The 27,840-nt window shown below is 34.1% G+C and overlaps 1 protein-coding gene across 2 annotated transcripts in view; it reads left to right on the top strand.

Annotated features, from left to right (window-relative positions):
* Nucleotides 1-26,004, top strand: part of TUSC3 (tumor suppressor candidate 3) — a 191,850-nt gene extending 165,846 nt beyond the window's left edge. Inside the window, exons 8-11 of one of the 2 annotated variants that reach the window (XM_047771894.1) lie at nt 8,639-8,713; nt 12,210-12,300; nt 18,932-18,994; nt 25,714-26,004. In XM_047771894.1, the coding sequence (XP_047627850.1) occupies nt 8,639-8,713; nt 12,210-12,300; nt 18,932-18,950 (185 nt within the window). In that variant the 3' untranslated portion in view covers nt 18,951-18,994; nt 25,714-26,004. The remainder of the gene's footprint in view (nt 1-8,638; nt 8,714-12,209; nt 12,301-18,931; nt 18,995-25,713) is intronic. The other variant, XM_047771893.1, reaches the window with a different exon arrangement.
* Nucleotides 26,005-27,840: the final 1,836 nt, after the last annotated feature.

The raw sequence follows: 27,840 nt of genomic DNA, 5'->3' as shown, positions 1-27,840 counted from the left end.
AATTCCATTCTCAAATTTTGTGATCTTGATTAGTAACTACCTAGTTTGTGTTTTCCAATTTTAACATGGGTGAGAGATTAATATTTTCTGCACATCAGAGGAGACTTAGGTGAGAAAATGAAATATTTGAAAATGTGTTTATTTCCATATTAAAAAATAAGGGCAATGCCATATTTACTAACTTATCTTTTAATTATATAAATTAATTTATGAACCAAAACACATTTGTGTTAAAACATGATTCAGCAGTCCCCTCCATCCACAGGAACTACCTTCCAAGACCCTCAGTGGATGCCTAAAACTGCCAATAATACCAAACACATTATATACTGTATTTTTTCCTATATGTACATACGTATAATAAAGTTTGATTTATCAGATTAGACACAGTAAGAGAATATCCAAACTGCCAGTATCACTGCTCTTGCACTTTGAGGCCATTATTAAGTAAAAAGTGTTACTTGAACACAGGCACTGCAATTCTCCAACAATTGATCTGGTAATAAAAGATGGCCACTAATTAGGCTAATGAATGGGTGGTGAATACAGTGTGTACTCTGGAAAGGGGTGATTCACATGCCAGGTGGGACAGGGCAGGGAGTATGTATGAGAATTCATCATACTGCACAGAATGGCATTTAAAACTTTGTTTAAAACTTATGAATTATTTCTGGTATTTTCCATTTAATGTTATTGGACTGTGGGTAACTGACACCATAGAAAGTGAACCCACAGAAAATGGGGACTACTTATTGCAAGTAGCTTTTTAGCTCTTTTCAGTTTTTTATTTTTCTTTTCTATCCAATTTCAATCTGTGATGTAGCATTTTAGCAGCATACTTTATTCAAAGCAGCCAGTCCATTAAACCCATCAGGAATACCCAGCAAAAGGAATGAAAAGATGTGTTGAAGCCATTGTTCCATTGTATGGCAGGAATTCTCCAGGGTTTCATTTCCTGGCTTATTGACCTCAAGCTGAGATTTAGGATGCAAAGAAATTTCACAAACAGTACGAAGTCTTCCATATAGATTTTTAACAGTAGTACATGGAATTAAAAGTCCCCATCCTCTTTCTGCTACTGGTAACTATTTGTTGCTTTATTGCTTCTGTTATTTTTATTTATAGCTGTCTATGAGAGGAGAAAATTTCTTTGAAAATGTATACTTATTAAAATTATCAAAGTTTAGAAGAAGCCATTATATAGTATTTTTAATGGAAATTTTTTTTGTCTTTTTAGGACCACACCCATGGCATATGAAGGTTACCAGGCTAGGGGTCGAATCAGAGCTGTAGCTACTGGCCCACACCACAGCCACAACAGCACTGGATCCAGGCCACTCTGCAACCTACACCACAGCTCATGGCAAAGCTGGATCCTTAACCCACTGAGCGAGGCCAGGGATCGAACCCGCATCCTCTTGGATGCTAGTCAGATTTGTTTCCACTGAGCCTCAATGGGAACTCTCATTATATAATAATTTGATTTTACTTTCACTTGGCAGAGTATAATGATATTTTTTAAACTTTCTGTGTAATTTTTTTATACTTTGCATGTGTATTTTTCTCTTATTGCAAAAAAAAAAAAAATGTAAATTCCAGATGGTAACTTTTTGTTTATCTTTAAAGAACATTTCTGCCTTTTGGTTTTCTCCTCCTAATTTAGTAAGCCAGATCATTAGATGCAATTGCTGTATACAGAATTTTATTGAAAATAACCTAAGAAAGAACAGATGGAGTCATTTGATGTCATAGGTTATGGATTCACATTTATTAAAAGTAAGATTTTTCTTCCTATTAGCGGCATTTTATTTCAGTACCTTATTTAGGAGGAAAAAGAAAAAGAACAATCCTAAGTAATTTTTGAGAGAAAACTTTTTAAAATAAATAAAAAATATTTTATGACATTTTAAAATAGAATATATGAACTATCTACCACTATCTCAGTAATCCTTTATATTTTTCCCAGTAAAAAATAATTTTTTCATTCAGTTGTGTTTAATACCTGATGCAAATATAAGGTATTTGCTATTTACAAAAAGGTAGACTGGTAGGAAAATAATTTTAATCCAGTATAACAAATGCTGTAATCAATACTTGGAAGGAGCTACCTGGAGAAGTTGAACTGACTTTTCAACTCAGTTTTGATAGTTTTCTCCCCAGGTGGAGAATAAGTGAGCAAGAGTAGTCTAGCAGAAGGTAAAACAGGTACAAAAACATAAAATGAGAGAGTGAAGGGCAGATTGATGAAAGCTTAATTGGCTAAATAATGAAAATCTTTCCATACCTTTGCAAAGAAATTTGAACCATATCTCAGTTCACCAAGATAAGTTCTATGTGCCAGTGGAAACAAGACACATGAGTTCTAAAATGGGATTTACTGTCAGGTATATAAATTCTGGCCTGTCCCTTAATTCTGCGCACCCTCTGAATTGTGGGCTTTCAAAAAGATAACATGAGATAAATATCAATTGGAAGTAAAAGTTCTGAATATAAAAGACAAAGGTTTAACTAGCAATAATAGTTTTTAAATATTTAAAAATACATGTATTCTTATAAAAATCATACTTGCTTTTCCTTTGAGGAAAAAAAATGTTTTCCATTTATTACAAAAGAGCATGATTTCACTATGATTTGTTTTCAATCTATGATAGAGAGCAAATGTTTCTTTAATGATGGATGCAAGTTGAAGACATTTTAGATTTAGATAGAAGGCAAAAGTCTTCTATAACATGCTGACTTTTTTTCAACATCTGTTCTCATTTATCTTTAAATCGATAATCCTGATTCTCTTCCTAGGAGCAATAGTAAACCTAACATCATGTGCAATTGAGAGTGGATTATAATGTAATGCAAATATATTTGTTACCACTTCAGTAGGATGATCATTGCCTCTGGGTTTTGTATATAATTTACACAAATAGAAGCTTCTGTTTTTATGTAGGATCATGTCAATATTTTGACTTTTTCAGCAGTAAGAAGGTGATTGACAGGGTAAACAGAAACAGAGAGTGAAGTGTATATTGCTATGATACTAATCAGTACAAATGTGTAAAGCAATACATGAAGTAGAACAGGTGTGAGTGTGTATGTTTCAGGCTGAGGCATTAACAATCTCAGAAAAATTGAAAAACCTCAGGAATATTATTATATATTTACTCTACATTGACATCTCATGTTCTCTTTGATAGTTGAGACCCTTTGATAAAGCACAAATAGTTACGCCCCTCAGTTTAATGACAGAAAAGCATCTGTTATTCCAGAGTTGGACATAGACTCTCTCAGGAGAGGTTTCATTAGTCATTTAGCCTTCCACCTGCCTATTAACTCTGACATTCAAGCTTCTTCCTCTGCCTATAAATCAGTCCCTTTACCTAAATATATTTGTACAAATGTGATTTTTTTCCCTAAATAAGTATTATGAAGTCTCTCTCTTAGCCAACACTGTTGTTTTCTTGATACAGTGGATCTCAAGCTAAATAATTCTCAATATTCAAAGGCCTTAAGTTAAAAAGTTTCTTTAAATAAAAGAGGAGTATTGGCAAGTTTAACTCATGTATCTTAATTACAACCATCAAGTTTAAAGTAGGTTTTCTAGGTTTAACAAAGCCTAGAAAACTCACTTTTGCAGGAAACGTTCTGATTACAAGACCATACTTATTTACTGACCCTACTGCTTTTTAGTAAAATATTTTACCTTGGAGTTATGGATATACCTATATCTCACAATCTCTTAGTTTTAAAATTCCCTCTTTGGGGATCATATGCTCAAGGGTTTACTAAGTTTTGCTTTTCTTAATTTTCACATAAGATTAAAGCTAACTTCCCCTGAGGCAAAACGGTTTATAGTATCTTTGGCACTGTCTCGGATCCTTTATAGCAGAGGTTGGCAAAGTAGGACCAATGAGGGCCAAATCCAGCCTGTCTACTCTTTTAAAAAACAAAGTTTTATTGGAACACAGCCACACCTCTTCATTTGTGTGTCATCTGTGATTACTTTGCACTACAACAGCAGAGTTGAATAGTAATAATACACCACAGGGCTTGCATAGCCCAACATATTTACTTTCTAGCCTTTTACAGAAAAAGTTTGCAAAGAACTGCTACATAGAATGTGAAAAGTAAACCTTAGTTTTTAAAGAGATTATATTGTTTATGTACATCTTTACTTGACATGTTATGCTTAGTATAAGGATATGTATTATGTTACAGTAGATTTAACTATTTTGTTTCTTTGCCCCTCCCTCATAACTTTCATCTAACCTTCTGTTACCACCATCCTACTTCATTTCCTCTAAGGTTTGTTTTTTTTTTTTGGTTTGCAACTTTCACTCATTACCTTTGTACTTTGCACTAGTTATTCAGACCTCTCTGGTGACTTCAGTTTCCTTGTTTGTAAACTGAGAGCAATAATAATAACTACATCAAAGAGTAGTTTGTACTGAGTAAATAATCAACAGGACAAAGTTCCTGTCCTTTGGGGGCTAAAATTGAGGCAAGAGGAGAAAGACAATAAGTATATTAAAAATATACAGAATCTAAAATTTCTTTCAAAAACAGTGTTATAGAGAAAAAAACAAAGCAGTATAAAAGAAGCACAGAGTTCAGAGCAGCTTTTCTGATGTCATTTCAGCAGAAACTTGAAGAGAATTAGGAACTGAGTTACAGGGACATTGCGGGGAAGAGCATTCAAGCAGAAGGATAGCTGATTCAAAGATCATGAGGCAGAGGGGTTCCTCTTGAAAGAATATAACAGACATGGATAAGAGCAAACAAGGACAGAGAAGTATAAGAAGTGGGACAGGGTACAAATTAGGTACAGCCTTGAGGCCATTTTGAGGTCTTTAGCTTTTACTTTGGGTGAGATGGAAAGCTATTATTAGAGTGCTCTGAGTTGAAGCATGACACTACCTGACTTAAAGATGTTAGAAAGTTCATACTACCCAAGGTAATCTACAGTTTCAGTGTAATCCCTACCAAAATACTAAGGACATTTTTCACAGAACTACAACAAATAATACTAAAATTCGTATAGAAATGCAAAAGACCTGATTAGCCAAAGCAATCTTGAGAGAACAACAACGAAGCTGGAGGTATCATATATCCTGATTTCAAACTATATCACAAAGCTATGGTAATAAAAAACAGTATGATATGAGCATACACACACACACACACACACACACACACACACACACACACACACATCATTGGAACCGAATAGCGACCCCAGAAATAAGTCCATATACTTAAGGTTAATTAATCTACAACAAAGGAGGCAAGAATATACAATGAGAGAAAGCCCCTTTAATAAATGGTATTGGAAAACTGGACAGCTACATGTAAAAGAATGAAACCTGACCAATTTCTCACACCATATACAAAAATAAAATGTATTAAATACTTAAAGGTAATACCTTAAATAATAAAACTCCTAAAAGAAAGCATAGAAAATATGCTCTTTGACGTAAGTCTAAGCAATATTTTTTTGGATCTGTCTTCTCAGGCAAGGGAAACAAAAGCAAATATAAACAAATGGGACTACATCAAACTAAAAAGCTTTTTCACATTGTTAAAAACCATCAACAAAGTGAAAAGGTAGCCTATTGAATGGGAGAAGAGATTTGCAAACACATATCCCATAAGGGATTAATATCCAAAATACCCAAAGAATTCATGCAACTCAGTATCAAAATCAACAAACAAGCTGATTTTAAAATGGCAGAGGACCTGAAGACTTCCTCTTTTCTAAGGAAGACATAGATGCCAGACAAACATATGAAAAGGTGCTCTGCATCACTAATCACCAAGGAAATGCAAATAAAAACCACAAAGAGATACCACCTTACACTTAGAATGGCTGTCATCAAAAAGACAGCAAATAGCAAGTGTTGGCAAGGATGTGGAAAAAACAAAACCCTTGTGCACTGTTGGTGGGAATCTAATTTCATAAAGCCACTATGGAAAACAGAATGGAAGTTTCACCAAAACAATTAAAAATAGAACCAGCATATGATTCAGCAGTTTTACTTCTGGATATTTATCTGAAGAACACAAACAAAAAAAAAAGAATTCAAAAAGATGTATGCATCTTTATGTTCATTGCAGCATTATTTATAGTAGACAAGATATGGAGGCAAACTGTCCATTGATGGGTGAATGGATAAAGAAGATGTGGTATATGTATACAATGGCATATTACTCAACCATTAAAAGATATCTCGCCATGTGCATGACAACATGGATGGATCTAAAGGGTATCATGCTAAGTGAAATTAAGTCAGAGAAGGACAAATCCCATATGATCTCACTCTAATGTAGAATCTAAAAAACAAAGGAACCAATAAACAACAAAATGAAAACAGACTCAGAGATACAGAGAACAGTATAATTGATGGAGTACAGGAGGATAAGGACTGACGTAGATTAAGAGGTACAAACTTAAGGTTTAAAATAAATTAGTCATGGGGATGTAATATACAGCATAGGGAATATGAGTGATAATACTGTAATAACTTTGTATGGGACCAGTGGTTACTTGACTCGTTGGGGTGATCATTCCTAAAGTATTTAAATGACCAGTCACTATGTTGTACATCTGAACCTAATTTAAAAGCTAGAGAATATTTCTAAGATTTATGGGTAATAACTAATTTCATGAGACAATAAGCAAAAGTAATAAAGGAAAAGAATAATTTTAATCATACTAAAATGAAAACCTTCATAACTAAACAATTTAAAAGACAAGTAAAAGAATCTATATGCAACACTTCAGTCAGTTCATATCCAGAAAAAAATGAAGCATCCTAAGGTGACTGGAAAAATAGGCTAAAAAACAAACACTATACAAAAGATTGAACAAAAAAGGAATTATGAAAAGATAGAGTCGCATAGACCCCCACTCAACAGTTTGATAAAAATCAATAGTTTGGCAGTACTTTGTTGGGTCAATGTAAGAAAGGAAACTCAACACTGCTTGTTTTACAGAATATGATTGTACCCAGTAAATTTGAAAACACACATACCAACCTGCCAAAAATTTTCTAGACCCTAGAAAAAAAAATTGTACATGTACATATAAAAAGGTATCTTTGTTGGAATATTTGTAATAGCAAACTTCTTGAAACAAATGCCCAGCAATAAAATGAGGCAGTAAAATGTGGCATACTTTTAGGAAAATCTTGTCATTTTGTCATAGCATTGTTTGAATTTGTGTGAAGTTCAAAAACAGTCAAATGAAAAGCAGGTTGACTGCATAGTTTTCAACAATGTAATATAACAATTTACAGAGGGATGATAGTAAAAATAGTATCTAGCATGAAGATACATTGATAGGGGTGTGTTATACTTGAGTGACCATAGTTAATGGCCAATAAAATATAATTTGCTTAATAAAATACACTTAAGTGCATGTTTATGTTTATATGTACTTACTATATATATATATATATATATATAGTAACTCCCTGAGAATATTTTAATACATGCTTTACTCATTAAAATGTTCAAACTTTTAATTATATAAACCTTATTTTATCTCCAGAAATAAAAATAGTGCCATTTTCTCATATTAAGCAGTTTTGGAAGCTACTCAGAAGATGATGGCATGAAATAAATATTTGTTTTATTTATATTATCTATATGAAATTTTTAAATGTAATTTATATTGATTTACAAAAATATTTTTGTCATAGTTAAAATAATCTAGAAGTCTGTATGAATTTTCAGTAGATCAAATATGTATGTTTAAATGTATAGATTAGAATTATACATGAATATAAAAGGATGTTGCCAGAAAGAGAGAAAAGGAGAATACTAATTTAACTCCTCATTAGGGATCTTTATCAGACCTATCAGTCTGCTCCAAAGAACTAAGTTAAGCAATGGAAATTCCCTATGTATTAGCAGTTTGAGTGATGGAAGTTTTTAATTTTTCTGTTATCTTATTAATGGCAACATCCTGTGACCTTGGACTTGAGAAAATTTATATCAGAAAATTGTCTAAAACACCTTAAGCATAATGAATCCTTTAAATGTACAAACAATAAACTGCTAATACAAAACACAACTAAATTATCTAAATTCAGAGGGTTTTCAAATTGTGTTATCATCATCCATGAAAGCTTTGTGGTAGTTTATGGCATATACATAATGTTGGGCAGGGGCATGCTATTGCTTGAGGCTGGTAGTGGCTTTTTTTTTCTTGTATACATTAGGCATCCAATCAGGGTTTGTTGATTGTTTCCATGCTGAATATATTCTAGTTTTCTATAACTGTTAATGAAATGTCATTCTAACTGTAACTAGTGCATATCTTTATGTATAATATGAAATGTCATTGTTGGATATTGAGAGTCCATATAATTTATATACATTATGAAAGTCCTGGAATTTAAGAGCATTTAGAATGAGACCTTTGAAATCTTACAAATTCAAGTTCCAGGTTACATAGTCTAAAAATTAAGGCATATTTAAATAAAGAATGGTAATTTTATGTTTTATAAATAAAATACATTACATTTACCTCTTTATGCATTTGTAATTTAATCATTCTGGGACAGAACACCCTGTGTTCAGATCCAGAAAAATTAATAGATTTTATTTGCATATATTTCTACTGTTTCCTTGACAACTACTATAGACGCTGCTATCACCATGGGGATGGTTCTTCTAAATGAAGCGGCAACATCCAAAGGAGATGTTGGAAAAAGACGAAGTAAGTCTCTGTGTTGGTGTTTTTGTAGTTGTTTTAGTCTTAAGCTTCATTTAAATCAAATGGGAAATATATAAAAGTCCTCTGTAAGCAAACTTCTAAAGAAATGTCCTGGTTTGAAGACAGCTGTGGTGTTTCTTACTTTTTTCTCTTTCTTGGATGTGTGTGTAAATACTTAAAAATACATTTCTTCCAAAATGGGACTGGGTGATTTCTATGGAATTGGGTATAAATAAGAGCTGTTATTCACTCTTGTCAAAGGTGCTCTGACTCATCGCATCTGGAATGGTAGTCACTCTAGTTAGTCTACCCTACAGGAACAGGTGGAAAATTCTGTGTGCAGAGTCTTTAAAGATCTTATTGGCAAGTGCTATGTTCCCTATGCCACCCGAATCAGGTAGCACTCAAAGACTGACAGAGAAGTTTTTTTGCATAGGTCTTGTATCCTGAAACATTATAACACCTTCCAATTACCTCCAAACATGCTTTTACCAACATTTAGAAAGGGGGCATCTCATGATACCATCTTCTCCAGGGTCTTTGCCTTTTGCAATGATAGTCCAAGATTTACAACTCTACCAAGTTCCAGCATTATGTCTAAAGCAAATTAACTGCTTTATACTTTGACAGGACTCTTTGCTTTCAGGGAGTTGCAGAAAAAGAATACATTTTTAACATATTTTTGGCAGGAAAAGGGAAACATTTTCTGCCCAGGGGAATATAGGTTAGAAAAGGACAGAGAGCCTTACATTCACTATTTCCTGCCACAGACATTTTTATAATTAATTTCAAATCCCTATGTGAGTATGTGATTATGCCTCCACAAACCCTAAGATTTTCCTCAACATACCCTGCATTTCTGCATCCTTTTTAAAACCCAGAATTTATGTATGAGGTGCATAGGCATCTGGGAAAGACTTATAATTATTAAAAAATTTTTAAATAAAAATCCAGACTTATTTTCTTTATTTTAGCTAGGGTGACCTGTATTTAAGTCAGTCATACTGACTTGTAAATACTTAGATATCTTAAGTGTCAAAATGTTTGGGATGGAATATATATTTTAGTCTACACTTTGTTTTCCCATAATGCCAACTATACACTCTTGTAAAGAAACTACAGAAGCATTACCTTGTTTAGTTAAGCATTGGTTAGAACATCTTATGATTTATCTTTTGAATGTGATTTCCTAGGGACTGACAAATATTTATAAGGACAAATTATGTGGTTATGTATCATGTATCTTGTTATATTACAGTAGTAAGAAAAGTAGTACTTGCTTAATCTCACATCTAAGATAGTGAGTTTATAAAACCACTGCTTCTAATTTCTGCCTTGGTAGAGGTAGAGAATATATATCTACATATATATGTATAAAATCACTCCAACCCCCACCCACTGCCAGTTTGTTTATACGTGTGTGTGTGAGAGAGAGACAGAGACAGAAAGACCGAGAGAGTTGGGGAATGGGAAACACTTTAAAATTATTCCCTTTTGATTCTAGTGTGATTTTTATTTTTGATATAATACAAATATTGTGTTTATTATTGCCCAGGTCAGAATGCTTCTGTGGGGTTAGAGCATTTTCTTCTTCCAAGTGTGTTATCTTGTACGGGCTGCAGTGGTTTTGGTTGGTAATTACTAACCCCTCTCTCCATTCCTCTTCCTTCCCCCCGACCAAGTGCTTGAGTAACAGTATTTTGTTCCACTGCATGGAATCAAGTAAACATATTCCGTTTTACTTGATCACATACTTTGAGGCTCATTTCCTACTGAGCACAATCAAATGAGGCTACTAAAAGCAGCAAAAGGAGTGAAAAGAGTGCTTTATTCAGTGTCTGAAAACAGAGAGGAAAGAAGTGTCTGATAAAAATACCAAATACAGGGAGTGTAAAGTAAAGCATCATGTAATTCTGGATTTAGTAAGATTGTTGTAAGCAAAGGGCTGTGTCTAGGGCCTGGTGTCTGTCATACTTGGATATTCCACAATTTAAGAAAAAACAGGGGTTTCTCATTTTGCACCATTCAGCAACTTGTTTCTTTATTTTCTGCCAATCTTCATTTGAAGTTCAACTGAGTGAAGTGTCACAGATGCTACAATTGAATGCTATTATGTACTTATGTCTTATCCCAATTTGTTCTCAAAACTGAAAGAATGGTATTCCTATAGCCTTGAAGGAAGATTTATTTTTTACCTTATTTTGACAATGCCATACTCCCTGATTTCCAATATTGTAATTAAACATGGTCTAATTTATATGCTAGAATAATTTCTAAAAATTGTATTTCATCACATAGAAGCATATAGAACTGTTTAATTTTCTTTTTTTCTGTCTTAGTGTATTTAATCTCTTCTCTCTTGTTTTCCCCTTTATTTTATAATTAATTATTTTAGTTATTTCAGTGGTTTTTAAAGAATTCCCTGAACCTAATAAAAGGATACAATTATTGTGCGCATGTTCTATTCTTAAGAAATGTTTAGATATTTCTTACTAAGAGAACCGATTTCTACTTAATTACAAAACAGATTTAAGTAAATTTCAATTTTTCTAAGTATACCTATGTTTTCTTTTATTCTAAACGTACCTGCATTTAATAGGCTCGGATTTTTAGCATTCACATTTTATAAACATCTTTGTATTTATTTTACTAATAGCAGTCTATCTTAATTAAAAATCCAGTATATATTTGCATATATTTCTATGATATATATTTTACTAGTCATCTACTTTAAAATCTTCCTAACCATAAATGAAAGGAAAAGAAAAAAAAAATCCTTATTTTCAACTTGTCTTGAACAAAGTGCTGTTGAAAACCTAGACCCTAGCCTAGCACATTCTGCAGTAACATATCCTTGAGGTCCTTTGTAAAACCAACAGAAGTACCTTGACACTACTACCAGCTATTTAAGGGGTTTTCTCCTTTGACTGTGACAGAGTTTATATTTTCTCTCTCACCAAACTTTTGTTCCCAGCCTTTGGTGCGCCTGCTTGAACTATTATTTCTAAGTAACATGCTTTTATAGAGGCAGTACTTTTAGCCAATAATCTAAAACTACATTCCTTTGTAATAAATATTGCATGGCATCTGAAAAGAATAAAATTATATTGCTCAATTTAGTAATGCAAATGTCTCTGCTAATATAGCCAGTACTTCATAATGCAGGGGCTGATAATCTTGTTTGTGGCTTATCGCATATTTTATTGTGTCTTGTTTTGATCCCTCTGGGGGCATTTTAGTACTTGTAGGAATTCTGTAAGAGAAGAGAACCACCAGAAGACTTAGATCAGTCACATTTGTTGTTTTCATACTCCAAATAGTACATTTTCATTGAGAAGAATATGGAAAATAATGATTGTCTGGTTTGTTGTACCTGTATGTGCCATGAACTATAACACGTAAGTATACTGTAATTAATTGAATGCATTTAAAAAATATATAAACATTTGGATTGCATGTGTCTAGACACTAATGGTGATTTTATTTTGTCTCTTTCCAGTCATTTGTCTAGTGGGATTAGGCCTGGTGGTCTTCTTCTTCAGTTTTCTACTTTCAATATTTCGTTCCAAGTACCATGGCTATCCTTACAGGTAATATCGTTATACTAATGTGAATCTTTTCATTTTTACCTAAGAAATAGAATGTCAGTGGTTAATATGTGTTCATCAATTAATATAAAGTAGTTAACTTATTTGCCAAATGGTTTTCAACTCTGCTCTTGCTTAAGCAAGTTTTTGAGCACCTACCATGTGTTCAGCATGCACCATATAAAGGAGATATAAGGACTGCCCCAGTTCCCAAGCATGATATAGTTTCACTTTAAAGATATATGTATGTGTACATATGTAATACACATATAACATGTAACAAAATAGGTTCTAAACTTTGTGCAATGTATCAAAACTGATTCTTCTCTTAGGTTGCCTATCCATCATGATTTTAACTTCATTTACAAATTTTTTGCTCATATAATCTGTTCATTGTATAATAAACTGCATCATCGTCGTTGGAACTCTGCAAAGTTTTAGCTTTTTCACATGAGAAAAGCCAACTTGAAAAGGAAAATTAAATGATAAAATCATTTCTGGTCAGTAAAAATGGTCATAATGAATATCTTGTAAGATTTTCAGCAATGTTTTCATAATCAGGGATAGGAAGCTGTTGAAAATTTATTCCAAAATGATGTTGTTATAACCAAATTATACTTTTAATGAAGCAAAATACAACCGATGTGCCAGATTATATTTGTTTAAGTCATGAATTAGGTATAGGTTCATTTTTTGACCACCTTCCTCTCAGCTCCTCTCAAAGGAATAAATATTCCACTTTCTGTTTCTCTAGGGAGTCCTAATTGCTGACCCCATCCTCCTTTCTAATGAACAAGTAAAAGTCCTGTATTTCCTTTCTCAGAGATTTTGGAAACTCTTTCTGCTGAGAAAATAGAACTAGTGGTATGTTGATAGAAAATAAAATCTCATACCTTACATTCTTTACACATATGAAATGAGCAATTATTTTAAAAGAAAGTTTCTATATTGTGCAGCAACACATAGTCTTACATGGGACACACAAGTACTCTCGTGACAAAGAGACCTGATTATGATTGATCATGGAAGAGTCAGACTCCTTGCCCCCAGCTCTTTATTTTGACGTATGAACAGAGGTCCATTTGCAATTCTCTTCTTCCCAAACTCATTAAAGATAAATATACTACTAAAGAAATGGAAGAAATGGGAGAAATGTATCAGATCTGAGCATTAAAGGGACCATCTGCCTTTAATCCAGCCTGCAGTGCAAGTGAATTTTTTAAAAAACATTAGTTCTGAGGGCAAAAGAGTAGTAAAACAGACAAGTCAAGTCTCACAGTTTTTCTGTTTTATTCTTGATATCGGCCAGCTAATTTTGGTTTAGAAACTATAAAATCAGACTATCCAAATCTAAGATTCAATGTACCCAAGAAAAATGAAGTTTATATTTTTCTTTTTCCCCCCTATCCTGACAAGGAGAATCTCAGTGACAGATGCTTAGAGTCTTAATTTGGCTTGCATGTGTTCTATTAATGGAATCTGTAAAATAGTTTTTATTCAGGCTGCCAAACACACTTAAAAATTAATTCATTTCACTCTACAGCATTTACAATGTCAATGGAAGATGTCTATTTCTATAAAAGAGGAAGGGACGTTGTGAGGTTCTTAAGACTTACTTATTTGACAGTCAGAAAATGGGGAAAGGTTAAGAGCAAATTCCATCTTTCTCTGTATATCAAAGCCCCTAATCAAACAAGAATATCATTCCCTATCTATATTGTTCTGACAGAATGATTAGAAAAGTAGAAAAAGTTTAGTTTTTACTCATTCCATAGAACAGTGTTACAGTTGACAGCACTATTTTTATGACATCAAGAGTTTTAAGTTTGTACTGTTTTCCCAAGGAGTAGTTTTCATTTAGTAGGTACATCTCTAGTCCTCTGGTTCTTAACCAGGAGTGGACGTGTAAATCACCTGGCAAACTTTTCAAAATATGTGTTCTAGGCCTCCCCCTAGATATTCATAGTAAGCATTTCTGAACCAGAGTCTATGCTTATTTTCTTTATCAGTGTAGCACCAACCATTCTTATTGTGTAACCAGTCCCACTCCCTTGTCAAGGCCCCACCAGGCGAAAGAAACAGTGAGTCTGCTGGCCTCATGGGGTTCAAAATGAAGATGAACTCTCTTGTAAGAAGTCAAATGGAAATCACACCTGGGAGTGGTTTATAAATATGAAATTTGACATAGTTCAAAAAATTTGACATAGTTCAAAAACCTGTAAGAAGGAGCTGCCAAGAAACAGAATCAGAACAGAGCATAGCAAAAAAACCTGCAGAAACTAGATATGTTAGAAAAAGCACAACATGCCATTACAGAAAAGAGAGGGCAGGATCCTTGCTGTGGCCTCTTGCAAGCTCCGTCATTTGCTGTGCTGTTGCAGGCCTTAGCAACCCAGCTCTTCCACTGCCCAATTTAAGTGATTCTTTTAATCATCTCTTCCTCTATCACTTTTAAAGCTTTCTCGTAATTCTCTTGAGCCCATGAGAACTTTTATTTGTATCTGCTTTTCTGCATTTATCTTTTCCATGTATATAGTGGTGCCTTATTCATCAAGTTTCCATAGATCCTTCTAGCACTTCTAGGTCATACCTCCAACCATTCCCAATCAAATTCTCTTGCTTTATCAGGTTGATAGCGTAGGATATGTGTTCCCTCCATTGCATTTTCATCATCCCTCTGAGCTAACAAAATGTGGTATTATAGGGGAACATTATGAACAACAACAAAAAAAAAATACCAACTTTGCCTTTGAAAATTTTTATTCTCATTTCAGTCCAATATGTGGATATATGTCACAGTTACATTAGTGGTCATAGATGCTGTTTTGGGGTTTGTTTTTAATCCATTGCATCATTTTCCTTCAGAATAAGGGTTGTTTCTCAGAAATTTTTACCAGTTCTTTTATAAGTGACTATGTTACTAAGTAGATGATTAACATCAAGAGCAACTGTTTCAAAAAAAAAAAAAAAAGAGAGAGAGAGAGTATATACCAGAGTTTTAGATAAAGCCTGAGATAAGTTCTAAAAACCTGGCAGTATAATTAAAAAAAAAAAAAAAGTTTCCAACTAATTCACTGAACAAAAAAAAAAAAAAAAGTGGTGACAAAAGCCCAAGTGAGAGACGGGAAAAATGAAAGAAAGAATGAGAGAAATAACTTTGGAAGAGTTGAAAAATGAGATTTAATAAATAGAGACCTTTTCCCACTGATAATCCCATGGGAGAGGCTTGGTCCGTTATGAACATTGTACACCTTCTGAAGGAACACTTTGCATTCCCAGAAACAAGTATCAGTGGCAGCAGCATAATAGTATTTGAAGAAAAAAACCTAAACAAACCTTGTTTATAGTGGATAAAGGTAGTTTGTAGGATATAAGATACTAGACACCATCATGACAATGAGAGGAAAAGTATTCTGTATTCCAGAAGGTATGTCCTGGCCTGAGTACTGAGAAGACACCGTGGCTGTCCATCTTTAAAGAGAGTCCCTACTGTAATGGATCATAAATCCTGGTGACTGAACTAAATCAAGTCAATCATTTATGCCAGGCATACATGAAGTCAGCCTACAAAAAACAAAAAGAAAAAACAAAAACAAAGTAAAAATACTTTCTCAACCAAGACCATATCCTTGACTTTGAGATGAGCTGCCAGAATATGCAATTTTCTTTTAAAAAGAATGGAAAAAGCTCCCCAATTCTACCTACTTTATGTAGTACCTGTGCTTTGGTTAAGACCTGACATACCCCTTAGTGAAAATGCACATTTGAACATAACACCATTTACTAATTGAAAAATGCCTTTAGCCAGGGGCTTTAGCTCCAATGCCAAAGTACTGTCTTGGGCATCTTGGCCTTTTGTGGCCTTCAATGTCTGTTTAAAGTTTCTCTGAATTATAAGTTTTGAACCAAGAAATATTATTTATAGATAGAACTATGTCCAGAATTATTTTTCAATTATTTCCTCACAATTTTGCTTTCTTTCTAATCTCCAATTTTATTTCTTCTATATGGAATGAGTTTTGATTTTTCATTTTTATTTTAATCTTAAACCTCATAAAATATTAAATATTTCTGGGCTTCTTACTTGCTCAGTACTTCACACTGCTATTTTTTGGTTGTTGATCTATGTACTTGCTGAAAGGGATAAATGTCTGTGTTACATGTTTATGCTATTTCTTTAACTCTCTCCTTATTTCTTAGTAGTAGTTTAAGAGTTTTTTTTTTTTTTTTTCCTACACCATCAACATGTTTCATGCCATCGCTAAATTCTCCCATATCATTTTTTAAGTTTCAGTAAGCGGATTTCCCTCATATACTTGTTACTAGCTCTGTGACTTTGGGAAAGTTAAGAAACTTTTCTAAACCTTGGTTTTCTCATTTGTAAATGGGAAATATTTATATACTTTGACATTTGTAGAGATTACATCATATAAATCACTTAGCACCTTGCCTAGTACTTAGTAAGTGGCACATAGTATTGCTCAAATATTTGATGCTTATTATCATCAACCCTGATATATTATTTTAAATTTTTTTAATGTATGTAGTGACGTTTATTTTATTTTATAATGATTTTTATTTTTTCCATCATAGCTGGTTTACAGTGTTCTGTCAACTTTCTACTGTATTTTAATTTTTTCTAAGCAGGATTTTTTAATGCTGAAGATTAATAACTTTATGTTTACATGATTCAGTCAGGAAGAAACAGATTTTTCCCTGAATCTGTTGATGAACTTAATTTTAAGGGATTCAAGAGTCCAATTATCAGTGAAATATCAAGACTATCAAGAATTTGATCTAATTGCCATCTAAGCTGTAGTTTGTAAGAAGAAATTTTATTCCATTGGTACCTCTGAATTTATTTTATGTATTAAAGATTCATTTTAGGGCATGTTCCATTTTCTAAGAAGAGCAAAGTGCTACTGGTCATGCATGAGAGTCTTTCCTTATGCGTAATTACTTTCCCACTGTTTCCCATTGACACACTTTGACTCAAAATTTTTTCAAAAAATTTCTGTAAAAATATTTCACTCTTCAGTCTCTACTTTAGGAGGAAGATAGCCTTAAGCATTCTCTACTAATTCTATCACTTTGCTTTCTGTTTACAACCCTTTAGTTGTCTTAGAAAGGTAGAGCGGTATAATGGAAAAATATTAGAATCACGAGACCTGAGTTCAAATCCAATGTATCATTTTTGTGTTAAGAACTCTTGCTCTGTAGTCACATGGATCCAAGTTTGGGTCTCCCACCCTCTCTTCACTAACTTTGGACATGGAGTTATTTAACTTCTGAGTCTCATTTTTCCTCAACCCTAAAGTAGTGTTTTTTATGAACATGGGTAACTAAATTTTATTAAGCCTGTCTCTTCATCTGTAAATTTGATACAATTAATACCTAGCTCAGAATGTTGAGGGCATAAGTTATATAATCAATTCGCTGTGCCCAAATGTAGTGGATTCTCAATTTAAAAAAAAAGTAATTACCTACTTCCAATACTGGCCACTTTAGCACTTGGCTATTCAGTAGCACCTTACAACATTACATTTTTCATTAAGTATTCATATGTAACTTTTATGTTTTAAAATTCCTTTCATCCTAGAATATCATAAGGTATTTTAGAGGAAGTCCTTGAAAATACCTTTTTTATATCTCCAAAGTGCTGTGCACATGGTAGGTGCTTATCATATATTTGTTAATTGAATATATTTACTCAAAAACACTTTTTATTTATTCCTTATTTAAATGCAACAGGAACAATTAAGATTAAAACATAGTGGAGAGAAGAATATTGGTTTGCCACATGGCACAACTCCAGAAGATGGAATTCACATCACCTGACACCCTATGGAGTTGTTGGGTTGTTCCACACCTTAAAGGGGTGTGTGGTATGTGGAAATATTATTCCAGAAAGCTGAGCTCTAAAGATACTTAATTACAACCTCAAATTAATCCTGAGTTGGCTGGCATAAAATATATATATATATATATATATATATATATATATATGTGTGTGTGTGTGTGTGTGTGTGTGTGTGTGTGTGTGTATGTATATTAAGCTTACAATGGACATAGAAACTATCCTCCATTGTCTTAAAAAATACTTGTAATTCATGACATCTTGATAGATGATTAAAAAAAATGGATTGATGGGAAAGTATAGAATAATCACTAGATGTGAAAAGACACTCCTAACGAATTTTGAGAAAAGTATGCTAGTGAACAAGCAAAGCAAGAAAAAAAAAAAAAAAAACCCAGGATGTAGAGTATGTGGCAATAGCACATTCATTTCTACATCTTACTTAGATGTAGATAACAAGTACAGTCTTGAGCTATACAAATAGAAGGTACAGAAACGGTCTGGTGATCAACCCACAATTTGTATCACTGATGAGAATTTCACTGGGATTGCCTTTCTCATGCTGAGTTCCAGCTTTGAAGAATGACATAGAGGACCCAAGACTTAGAGATGATTCAGAGAAGAGCTGGAGTGTCATAGTGGCACCACTGTCTGCCCATGTGTTACCTAGATGAAGAATACAGCGCTAAGTCTTGTAATACTATTGCACATATGGAAATCGTATCTTAAGGACTATTTTTTCCATATTGTTGTATTTCACTGTGGTGTATTGGAAAGTGATCTGGACTTTGAGTGAGAAGATGTGATTTGGACCATGGCAGTTTAAAACTGTAACCGCAGGCAAGTCTTTTAATCTTCTCTGAGCCTCAGTTTCCCTCATCTTTTAGATAACAACTGTAATACTGACCTCATAAGTAAGACAAGTTATAGCAAAGTATTGTTTTACAAATGCAAGATAACCGTGAGATCACATATTCCAGTCTTATGTCATTGTACTTAGCTGCTACAGGGACAAATCCTCAAGATAAAAATTTCCAGCAAGAGACTTTGATCCACAGAATTAACCACCGACAAACACAGCATGTTCTTTAAATACTGATATTCCTATAAATGCATATACCCACCACTTCAGACAAAATACAATTCTATGTGGTTACTTCTGTTTTATTACCTTAGGGATGAAAGCAGAACCAAAGAATTGACAGAAATATATTTAATTCTACTGAGGAAAAATGTAGTGAAATCCCTTTTCCCATTAAAAAACAATATAAACCTTAACATTCAGAATAAAAAATACAAGTCTTCTAAACACATACTGATTGTTTTAATCACATTTGATAATTCAGAAGTAGATACTTGGAACATATATAAATTAAAAGTAATTTTTGTAGAAAACTCAGAATTTAGTGTTTGTGATCCGACATTGTATATTCCAGCTTCTGAAACCTTGGAACGCATGGTCTGAACAGAGACACACGGCAGAGGAAGCTCTAGGAAGTTATTTCCATTGTGCTAATACAATGTGCTTACTCTGGCAGCAACTCCACCATTTAGCCACCTACTGAAAGCAGGGAAAGTTGTAAGAAGCTCCTGTGATATCTAAGTTTTATTCTTTACCTCTCCCCTGACCTTACCCCACATACTAGCTTTATTGTTCTTTTTCCCCCAGACCTAGTCTCCCTGTCTCTGACCAAGACTAGTTATTAATAGTAATGTCATCCAAGCTCTTCCTACATGCCTCCTCTGTAGGCTGTGTAGAGAGGCTGTCTTAGCAGTAGTAGGACGTGCCAGCTCTTACCTGCCTAACTATGGATATAGAAAGGCATCTACTCCCAAAGATCCTCTTCCCAATTCCTAATAAAGTCCTGAATCTCTTTAGGCCTCTATTTTAGATCATGTACTTTAGACTGAAAGACTTTTCGGGGTTAGGTAATTTTCTATTACAAACAAGAGAGCCCCAGGTTTTTTGGCTGAAGAGGCCTGGCTGACAATTGTAATGTGCTTCTCCCTTGTACCCCCTCTGAACACTTGTGAATATAAGGGTTAGAAAATCCTGGGAATTCCTGCTGGGGTTCAGCAGTAACAAACCCAACCAGTATCTATGAGGACGCAGGTTCTATCCCTGTGCCGCTCAGTGGGTTAAGGATCTGGGGTTGCTTCGAGCTGTGGTGTACAATGTGTTTAAAAAAAACAACAACAAAAAAAGGAGTTCCCGTCGTGGCGCAGTGGTTAACGAATCCGACTAGGAACCATGAGGATTCGGGTTCGGTCCCTGCCCTTGCTCAGTGGGTTAACGATCCGGCGTTGCCGTGAGCTGTGGTGTGGGTTGCAGACACGGCTCGGATCCCGAGTTGCTGTGGCTCTGGCGTAGGCCGGTGGCTACAGCTCCGATTCAACCCCTAGAGCCTGGGAACCTCCATATGCCGCGGGAGCGGCCCAAGAAATAGCAGCAACAACAACAACAACAACAACAAAGACAAAAGACCAAAAAAAAAAAAAACACTCCAGGGAGCAGTTAAAGTAATTAATTCAAGAGAAGTCAGAAGAAAACAACTGTTTGGTGCCTGTTCAGGTATTTCATAGGAAAAAGAACAAACATGTTTTATTTGTCACATGGGGCTCCAGTGGTCACTAGTAAATAAATTCAGACATATCTTCTCCTTCTGCCACTCATAGAACCTTTCCAGGACAGACATTTGTTAACCAGCTCCTTTTTGACATGTTATGCCCTGGATTTTTTAACATGACACTCTTGTACCTTCCTTTTAGATTATTTCTTAGTTGCGAAATACATGTCAATTCCTGACCTTTCTCCTGATATCTAGAACCAGATCTCATTACCACATTACCACCTTACCCTCAACTCTAAAGCCAAGCTCACCTCTGCTCCAAACCTGTGTCTCCTCTTCTACCCATTTTCCCTAAAACGCATTACCCCCACAGTCATACAGGATAGAAACCTTGGAGTCACTTTGGCCTCTATCACTTTCTATTTCCACTACTGTGGTCTTAAATTATGTACATAGTATCTTTTTTGAACTGCCACCTAACCTCCTAATTTATCTTCCTATCTATAGTCATTATCTTAGATAAGCTATCACTTATTCTAGAGTAATGCAGAATTGTTGTAACATCTGCACAGATTATGCTGCTGCTTTATCAGAATCCACTAATGGCTAACCAGAAAGAAGGAAAAGTTAATACCTGTTCTTTCTACAAGATATAAAGCACCTGAAGAAAATAAAATGTTTCATAATTCCAACACTTGGGATATCAATGTCAACAGTTTGGCTTGTATATATTTTGAACCTATGAAGGATTATGCCATGCATATTTTATAAACTGCTTTTTTTCTTTTGTACATTATGAGCATATTTCAGTACCATTAGCTGCTCTTCAGTATGACTTTCCTAGCTACACAATAAATCACCTCCAAAAATTCTGTAAAGTTTGGTTCCATCTGTTTCCTCGTATAATACAGGCTTCACTGTAGCCTGTGATTTAGCTCAAGGCCAGCAACTACTGCCTGTGGGCCAAAGCTAGCCCACTGCCAGTTTTATTTGTGCCACATAAACTAAGAATGGTTTTCACAATTTTAAATCATTGAGGGGGTGGGAGGGAGGGAAGCCAGGAATGCTGTAACATATGAATTATATCAAATTCGAATTTCTGTACCCATGAATAAAGTTTTATTGGCCCACGTCAGATTCATCTGCTTGTATGTTATCTCTAGCTGCTTTTGCACTAGAGCAACTCAGAATGGTGGTTTCAACTGAGAACTATGGCCCACATTGTTTAAAATACTTCCTTTCTGGCCTTTCACAGCAAGTGTGCCCACCCCTGGTTTAGCCGTAACAAGCACAATACCATGTACTCTCATGGTCTGTCTTTCTTCAATCAGCTCCTTTAGCTTAGCCTATTACCCCTTCATTTCACTAGTTTTCAAATTCAGTGTTTTCCTCTCTTTGCTTGTGTAAATTGCTGTATCACTTTGACCTGCCATCATCATATCAGGTAAGTTACTGTGTTATACCTAACAGTACCCAGGTCCTTCTCTCCTCTAGAAAGGAAACATAATGGCCATGGCTCTCAGTCATTCCTTTTCTTGCCACACCCTTCTATTCATAATATTCTTCTATACAACTATGATCAGTAAGCCTCTGTTGAATACTGACTGAAGCTGACTTTTGCAGACCCTCATTTAGAGAAAATAGCTTCTACTTTAATGTTTTTCTAGAAAAACTTGATTTCAAATAACAAACTTGCTTATGAACTTTTGGAGCATCACTCCCCAGCAAGTCAAGGACTGCATTTTTATCTATATCCTGAATATTTGTTATGGAGAGAGAGCAATTATGAGAGCCAAACCTAAAGAGAGAAGTGTGTTGAGATCTTCATCCCATCCCTTCTTTGTATACACAAGGTCCCTCTGGATCTCTGATGTACTTTAAGCAATAATCGTTATACATACAGACTTGCAGGAAATAGCTGCATCCCTTGAGACTAAGAGATGGGGGACCTTCTGGTTCTGTAACTCTGTGGACATTTCACTACCCTTGCCAAGTAGCCTTCATCTTATTCTGCTCCCCGCATTAGAGTTGAGCATGCATGTACTCACCTGAGAATAAGCTAGCCACAGGAGTCCCTGTTGCGCACACCACCAGTAACTGTACTGAGATTCATTCATGACGGAGTAGAGACAAGTCTAGTCACAAGTTGACTGTGACCCCGAACACAGCTTCTCCACATGACTACAACATTGAAAAAATATTCCAGAGAATAAGAATATATTCAGTTTTTCTTATTCAGCTATTTTTCAGTATGATACAGAAGCATCTTATGTGTTTTTATAAGCCTTATTAGGAAAGACTTATCCAAACCATGTTAGAAGCATGAATCTCTGAGAACCATTAAGTGATACATCAACATTACTAGACAGGTAAATGTGAAAAGAGAAAAAAATGTCAGACCCTGATAAATAGAACTGAGGATACTTATTTCTTGAGTGATGAAATCAGTGTAAAACATTCAGACTAGGACACACTTTGGACATTTATATAATGAAAATTAAAATCAAACATGAACTATTGAGTGATTACCTACAGAGTAATAGTTCACAGTTTTCTATGAAACATTTTAACAAAACATTCGACACTTCTCTGTTCCTCAAGTGTTTCCAGTATCTTGAACAAATGCTTATAGCTATTTATGAAAAAGGTTTTAAATATAAAATAGGTAGTATTCCACTAGATATATCCTTTATTGTAGTACAGTTAATAGATGGATCAGTTCAAGATTAAGATTTCTCATCTCATAATAATTCATAACTCATTTAATAATAACAAAGTATTTCCTTTTAGAAAGACCACTGGCATAAACAAATAACTTGGTAACCGGGGGTTCTTCGTCTATTTCAATATTAAGAAAATAGAAAGATCCTTTTACTTTGTGAAAATAGCGATGTATGAAAGTCATAGAACCATTTTAATCTTTCCAGCACCAAGAAGTAAGGACGTATAAAATGATCATAAAGGGTTATATTACTCTTCTTGCTTTTATGGTATAGCAATATTTTTAGCAGTACTTAAAGGTAATTTTTGGTATTCCATAACTTGAAATGTTCTGACTGCCCCTTACATAAAAGCAAAGAAATTAGGAATTCTCAGTTTTAAGTTATAATTTTTTCAACTTTACAGTTTTAAATCTTCTATGATCAAGTTTTCTTTTTTCATTAACACTCATTTTTCAGTTAGCTTTATCTTCAGGACAATCTTATAACTGAAGACAGAGAACAAAGTGTCTATCTAAATGTGACATACATATCTGCTTTGCCATCAGTGTTGTTAAGGATTACATGGATTGAACAGCAACCATCTTAATGCTCTGAGGAATTTTCCCACTGACACTCTTCTTCATGACAGTGTTACCTTAGCAGTACTTAAGTCATATCCTGTCATCTCAAAAAAACGGAAGTGGTGTCTTGTTGCATCTACATATCAGCACATCATTTCTATCTTTTAACTTAATAGTTTCTCAGAAAGAGTGATAAAAGTTTGGTTTTGGAGTTCCCATTGTGACTCAATGGTTAACATACCCGACCAGTATCCATGAGGACGTGGGTTTGATCCCTGGCCTCAGTGTGTTAAGGATCTGGCATTGCCTTGAGCTATGGTGTAGGTTGTAGACGTGGCTCAGATCCTACATTATGTGGCTGTGGCACAGGCCAGAAGCTACAGCTCTGATTTGACCCCTAGTCTGGGAACCTCCATATGCCGCAGGCATAGCCCTAAAAAGACAAATGACCAAAAACAAACAAAAAAAAAGTTTGGTTTTGCATAGGTATTATTTAATATAAATTATAGATAATATATTATATATGTATAAATATTTTATATAATTTTTTTTTAGCCATGCCTCCAGCATGTGGAAGTTCGAGGGCCAGAGATTGAACCTGTGCCACAGCAGCAACCCAAGCCCCTGCAGTGATAACACTGGTCCTTTAATTCACTGAGCCACCAGAGAACTCCTAATGTTTTATATTTACATATCTATTTACTTTTAGCATACATTGTCACCAGGATTATAAGGTATTGTTAGCACTGGAAAGAACTTTGAAAACCATCCAAAACAAGTGTTCTGTTCACCAATGAGGAAACCGAGATTCAGAAAAACAAAGTAATATATTATATGCCTAAGATATAAATTAAACATCTAAATATTAAACTTATTAGTTTGAACAGTTTTCCAACTATGTGGATTTTCAGCTATAGTAACCATTAATTTCATTTTTGTTTTAATATTTAATTAAAAATGAGTTTGTCTTTGGTTGTCCTAAAGTTACAGTGGGAAGACTAAAAAAAAAAAAAAAAAAACTTGCTGCAGGTTAGCGGAAGGTACAAATAACAACAGCTTAGTGAATGTTCTTTAAAGTGACAATTTAATAAACTTAAATTTCTGTTCATACATTAAAAACTGTGCTTAGGTAAGTTAGAGAAGGTAAAAAGTTACCTTTTACTTTTATTTTCTATATGTACAAACATCTATTTGTATAATTTCATCAGAATCTGATGATACTTTTATTATGATTTATGATACATTCTTTTTGGCTCCAGTTCAATATAGTGAAAATATAAAAATTTTAAAAATCAGGTGTTTAGTTATTTTAAATTAAATTATAGATTAAATAATAAGAAAAAATATTTTGTTTAGGACATTGAAATGACCCACTCAAAATATGTGTTTCATTTCAATCCATTTCCTCTTTTTCCCATACCTTGTCAGTTTAAACCAGTGGTCTAGCTAACACTGAGAATGGCTCACCAAAGTTATGCAGACTTAAACACCACAAGTTCAAGTTCCTGTCAGCATCTTCTTCCTGACCTACCTGATCCAAAGGGAACTAATTCAGAGAAAGTGTCCCAATATAAAAATTAGAATGATATGAATTAATACACCTATGGCATTTTAATTTTATATTTACATGTACTAATTTAAAGTGGAATAAAAAAAAACATATGTGTTTTCCCTATTTTCAGCACAGAATTTTCTTTCTCTTTCAGCTTTTTAATTAAATGAAGCCAAGTGGGATTTGCCTAAAGTGAATGTTTACCGTGAAGATAAAGTGTTCCTGACATACTAGTTTGAATTCCTGAGTTCATTTCCTTGCCGATTGTGATAATCCAGCTTAGTCTTGTATCATTTTTGTAAACGTGAGTTTTCCTAGTAAACTTAATTTATAGAAGTGGATGGTTACATTTAATATGGAAATAACGAACTGTTGAAGTGTTTCTCAAGCATATTATATTCAGTGTGTGCTGTAAAATTGAAATAAATGATAATGTAATCATGAATTCATGTTTTAAAACTGTTCACTCATTAGTAAAGAAAACTCCAGTGTTAGTAAAGGAAAACTGTGAAATGTATCTTCAACAACTTGGGGTTGTATAGAGATGAGGTGTATGCATGAAAATATGTCATGTACTGAAAAATTATACTTAACTGCAGCTTCAGTATAAATGATGTGTATGGTTACAAAAAGCGTTTTGTTCTTATTAATCTTATTTAGATAAAGGAGATAGGACAGGTAATGGGATGAATAGCGCTTGGATATCCACCCAGGGAAATAGAGGTTTTCCCTAGGATGTAAATCTAAAGCAAACATGACTACAAACATTACAACATGCCTCAAGGCATCAGGCAACACAAGCAACACACCAGAACTAGGAATCATTCTTCTCCAATTTTACAAGTGTCACCCAAGAATCCAGATGTATAACCACAAAACTAACCCTTGATGGACATTTTCCCCTTATGTTATATGGAAGAAGCTTTGCCATCGAATCTCTATTCCCTGGATCTAGATAGAGATTAATTATCCTAATATGAGTGAGTGACTCAATGAAGCTTTCTTGAAAACCAACTATATAAGTATAACCATTACTATGCCTGCATTTCCTCTTTCAATTTATAAAAAGCTTTCCTATCTGTTATGGTATTTTTTCCTCACAACAACTCTGTAAATTAGACAGGTATTCAGACAGGAAATGTAAATTTTTCTGACTTATTTAAGTACTGGAAGCTGAAAGCCAAAAAGAAAAAAAATAGAGCTTTAACTCTGCTTTCAAACTCTCAAACCTGAATTTTTATTTTCTGTGGTGAAACCTAAAGAAACACAGTTATTTATTCAGCTCAGTAAACTTCTTTTTTAGGCTTTTGTAGTCTAATTTTCTTTAAGTTCCGACTAATAGACTATGGAGAACTTTGTTGGTTGAGAGTTCCAGCTATGTAGTCTCAAGACAGGAACCAGGATCCGCTGCATCTCCCTGTTTTGTACCGTGGAATTCAATGATGAATGGGAAGTTAAAAGCCTGGAGGGGCAAAGGAAGTTAAATCCCAGGGCAGTATTGTGAGAGCAGGAAGAAAGCTATTTTGTCAAAACATTCATATATTTGGCAAAAACTACAAAGTACTTCTGAACTATGTTAACCGTATCATATAGTCCCAAAATCTATTATTAAAAATCACATAATTGCCCTAGTTCCTGTTCAAAGATTGATAAATTCAGTATTGGAATGGCTTTTATGGAAAAGCAATCAGTGATCTTAGCAATTTGTTTAAAGCATATGTCCAGATAGCATTTTGCCTGTAAATCTTAAACCATTAAGTATTCTAATATTTTCTAAAATTTATTCAGAACAAACATTAAAATTGGGAGTTTGAGGCCAAATTTTTACATTGAGTAAGTGTTTCTTTAGTAATTATAGTTACTTTTGTTTATCCCCTTAAAGCTCGGAATTCCTATTAACACACACCTAATAGCTCTATGAAGCCTTTTCATGTTTAATCATAACCAGAGTCAGTTCTCAGACACAGTGACCTAGGTAAGGAGAACTTCCCAATCCCAGATTAGTAAAAAATATCTAGCCTATATTATGTAATTTTCTCTGAACATTAAGTAATGCCAATTATGAAAAGAAATTTTTTCCAGAATTTTGGTTTAAAAACCTATTGCTTCTCTATAGACAGTTATTGCATTAGGAAAAGAGAAAAAAAAAAAAGAAAGAAAGAAAAAGAAAACTACCTCAAAGTCATTACTAGAAAGTGCTACAGGCAAAACTACAAAGGGTGACTCAAACGAAGTTTGCTTTCAGAATGTGACATATGGCATGTCACATACAAAATATGCT

The sequence above is a fragment of the Phacochoerus africanus genome, chromosome 3, assembly GCF_016906955.1.
Source record: "Phacochoerus africanus isolate WHEZ1 chromosome 3, ROS_Pafr_v1, whole genome shotgun sequence".
NCBI lineage: Eukaryota > Metazoa > Chordata > Mammalia > Artiodactyla > Suidae > Phacochoerus > Phacochoerus africanus.
The sequence above is the reverse complement of the archived record's forward strand: the minus strand, read 5'-3'. Positions and strand labels throughout refer to the sequence as shown.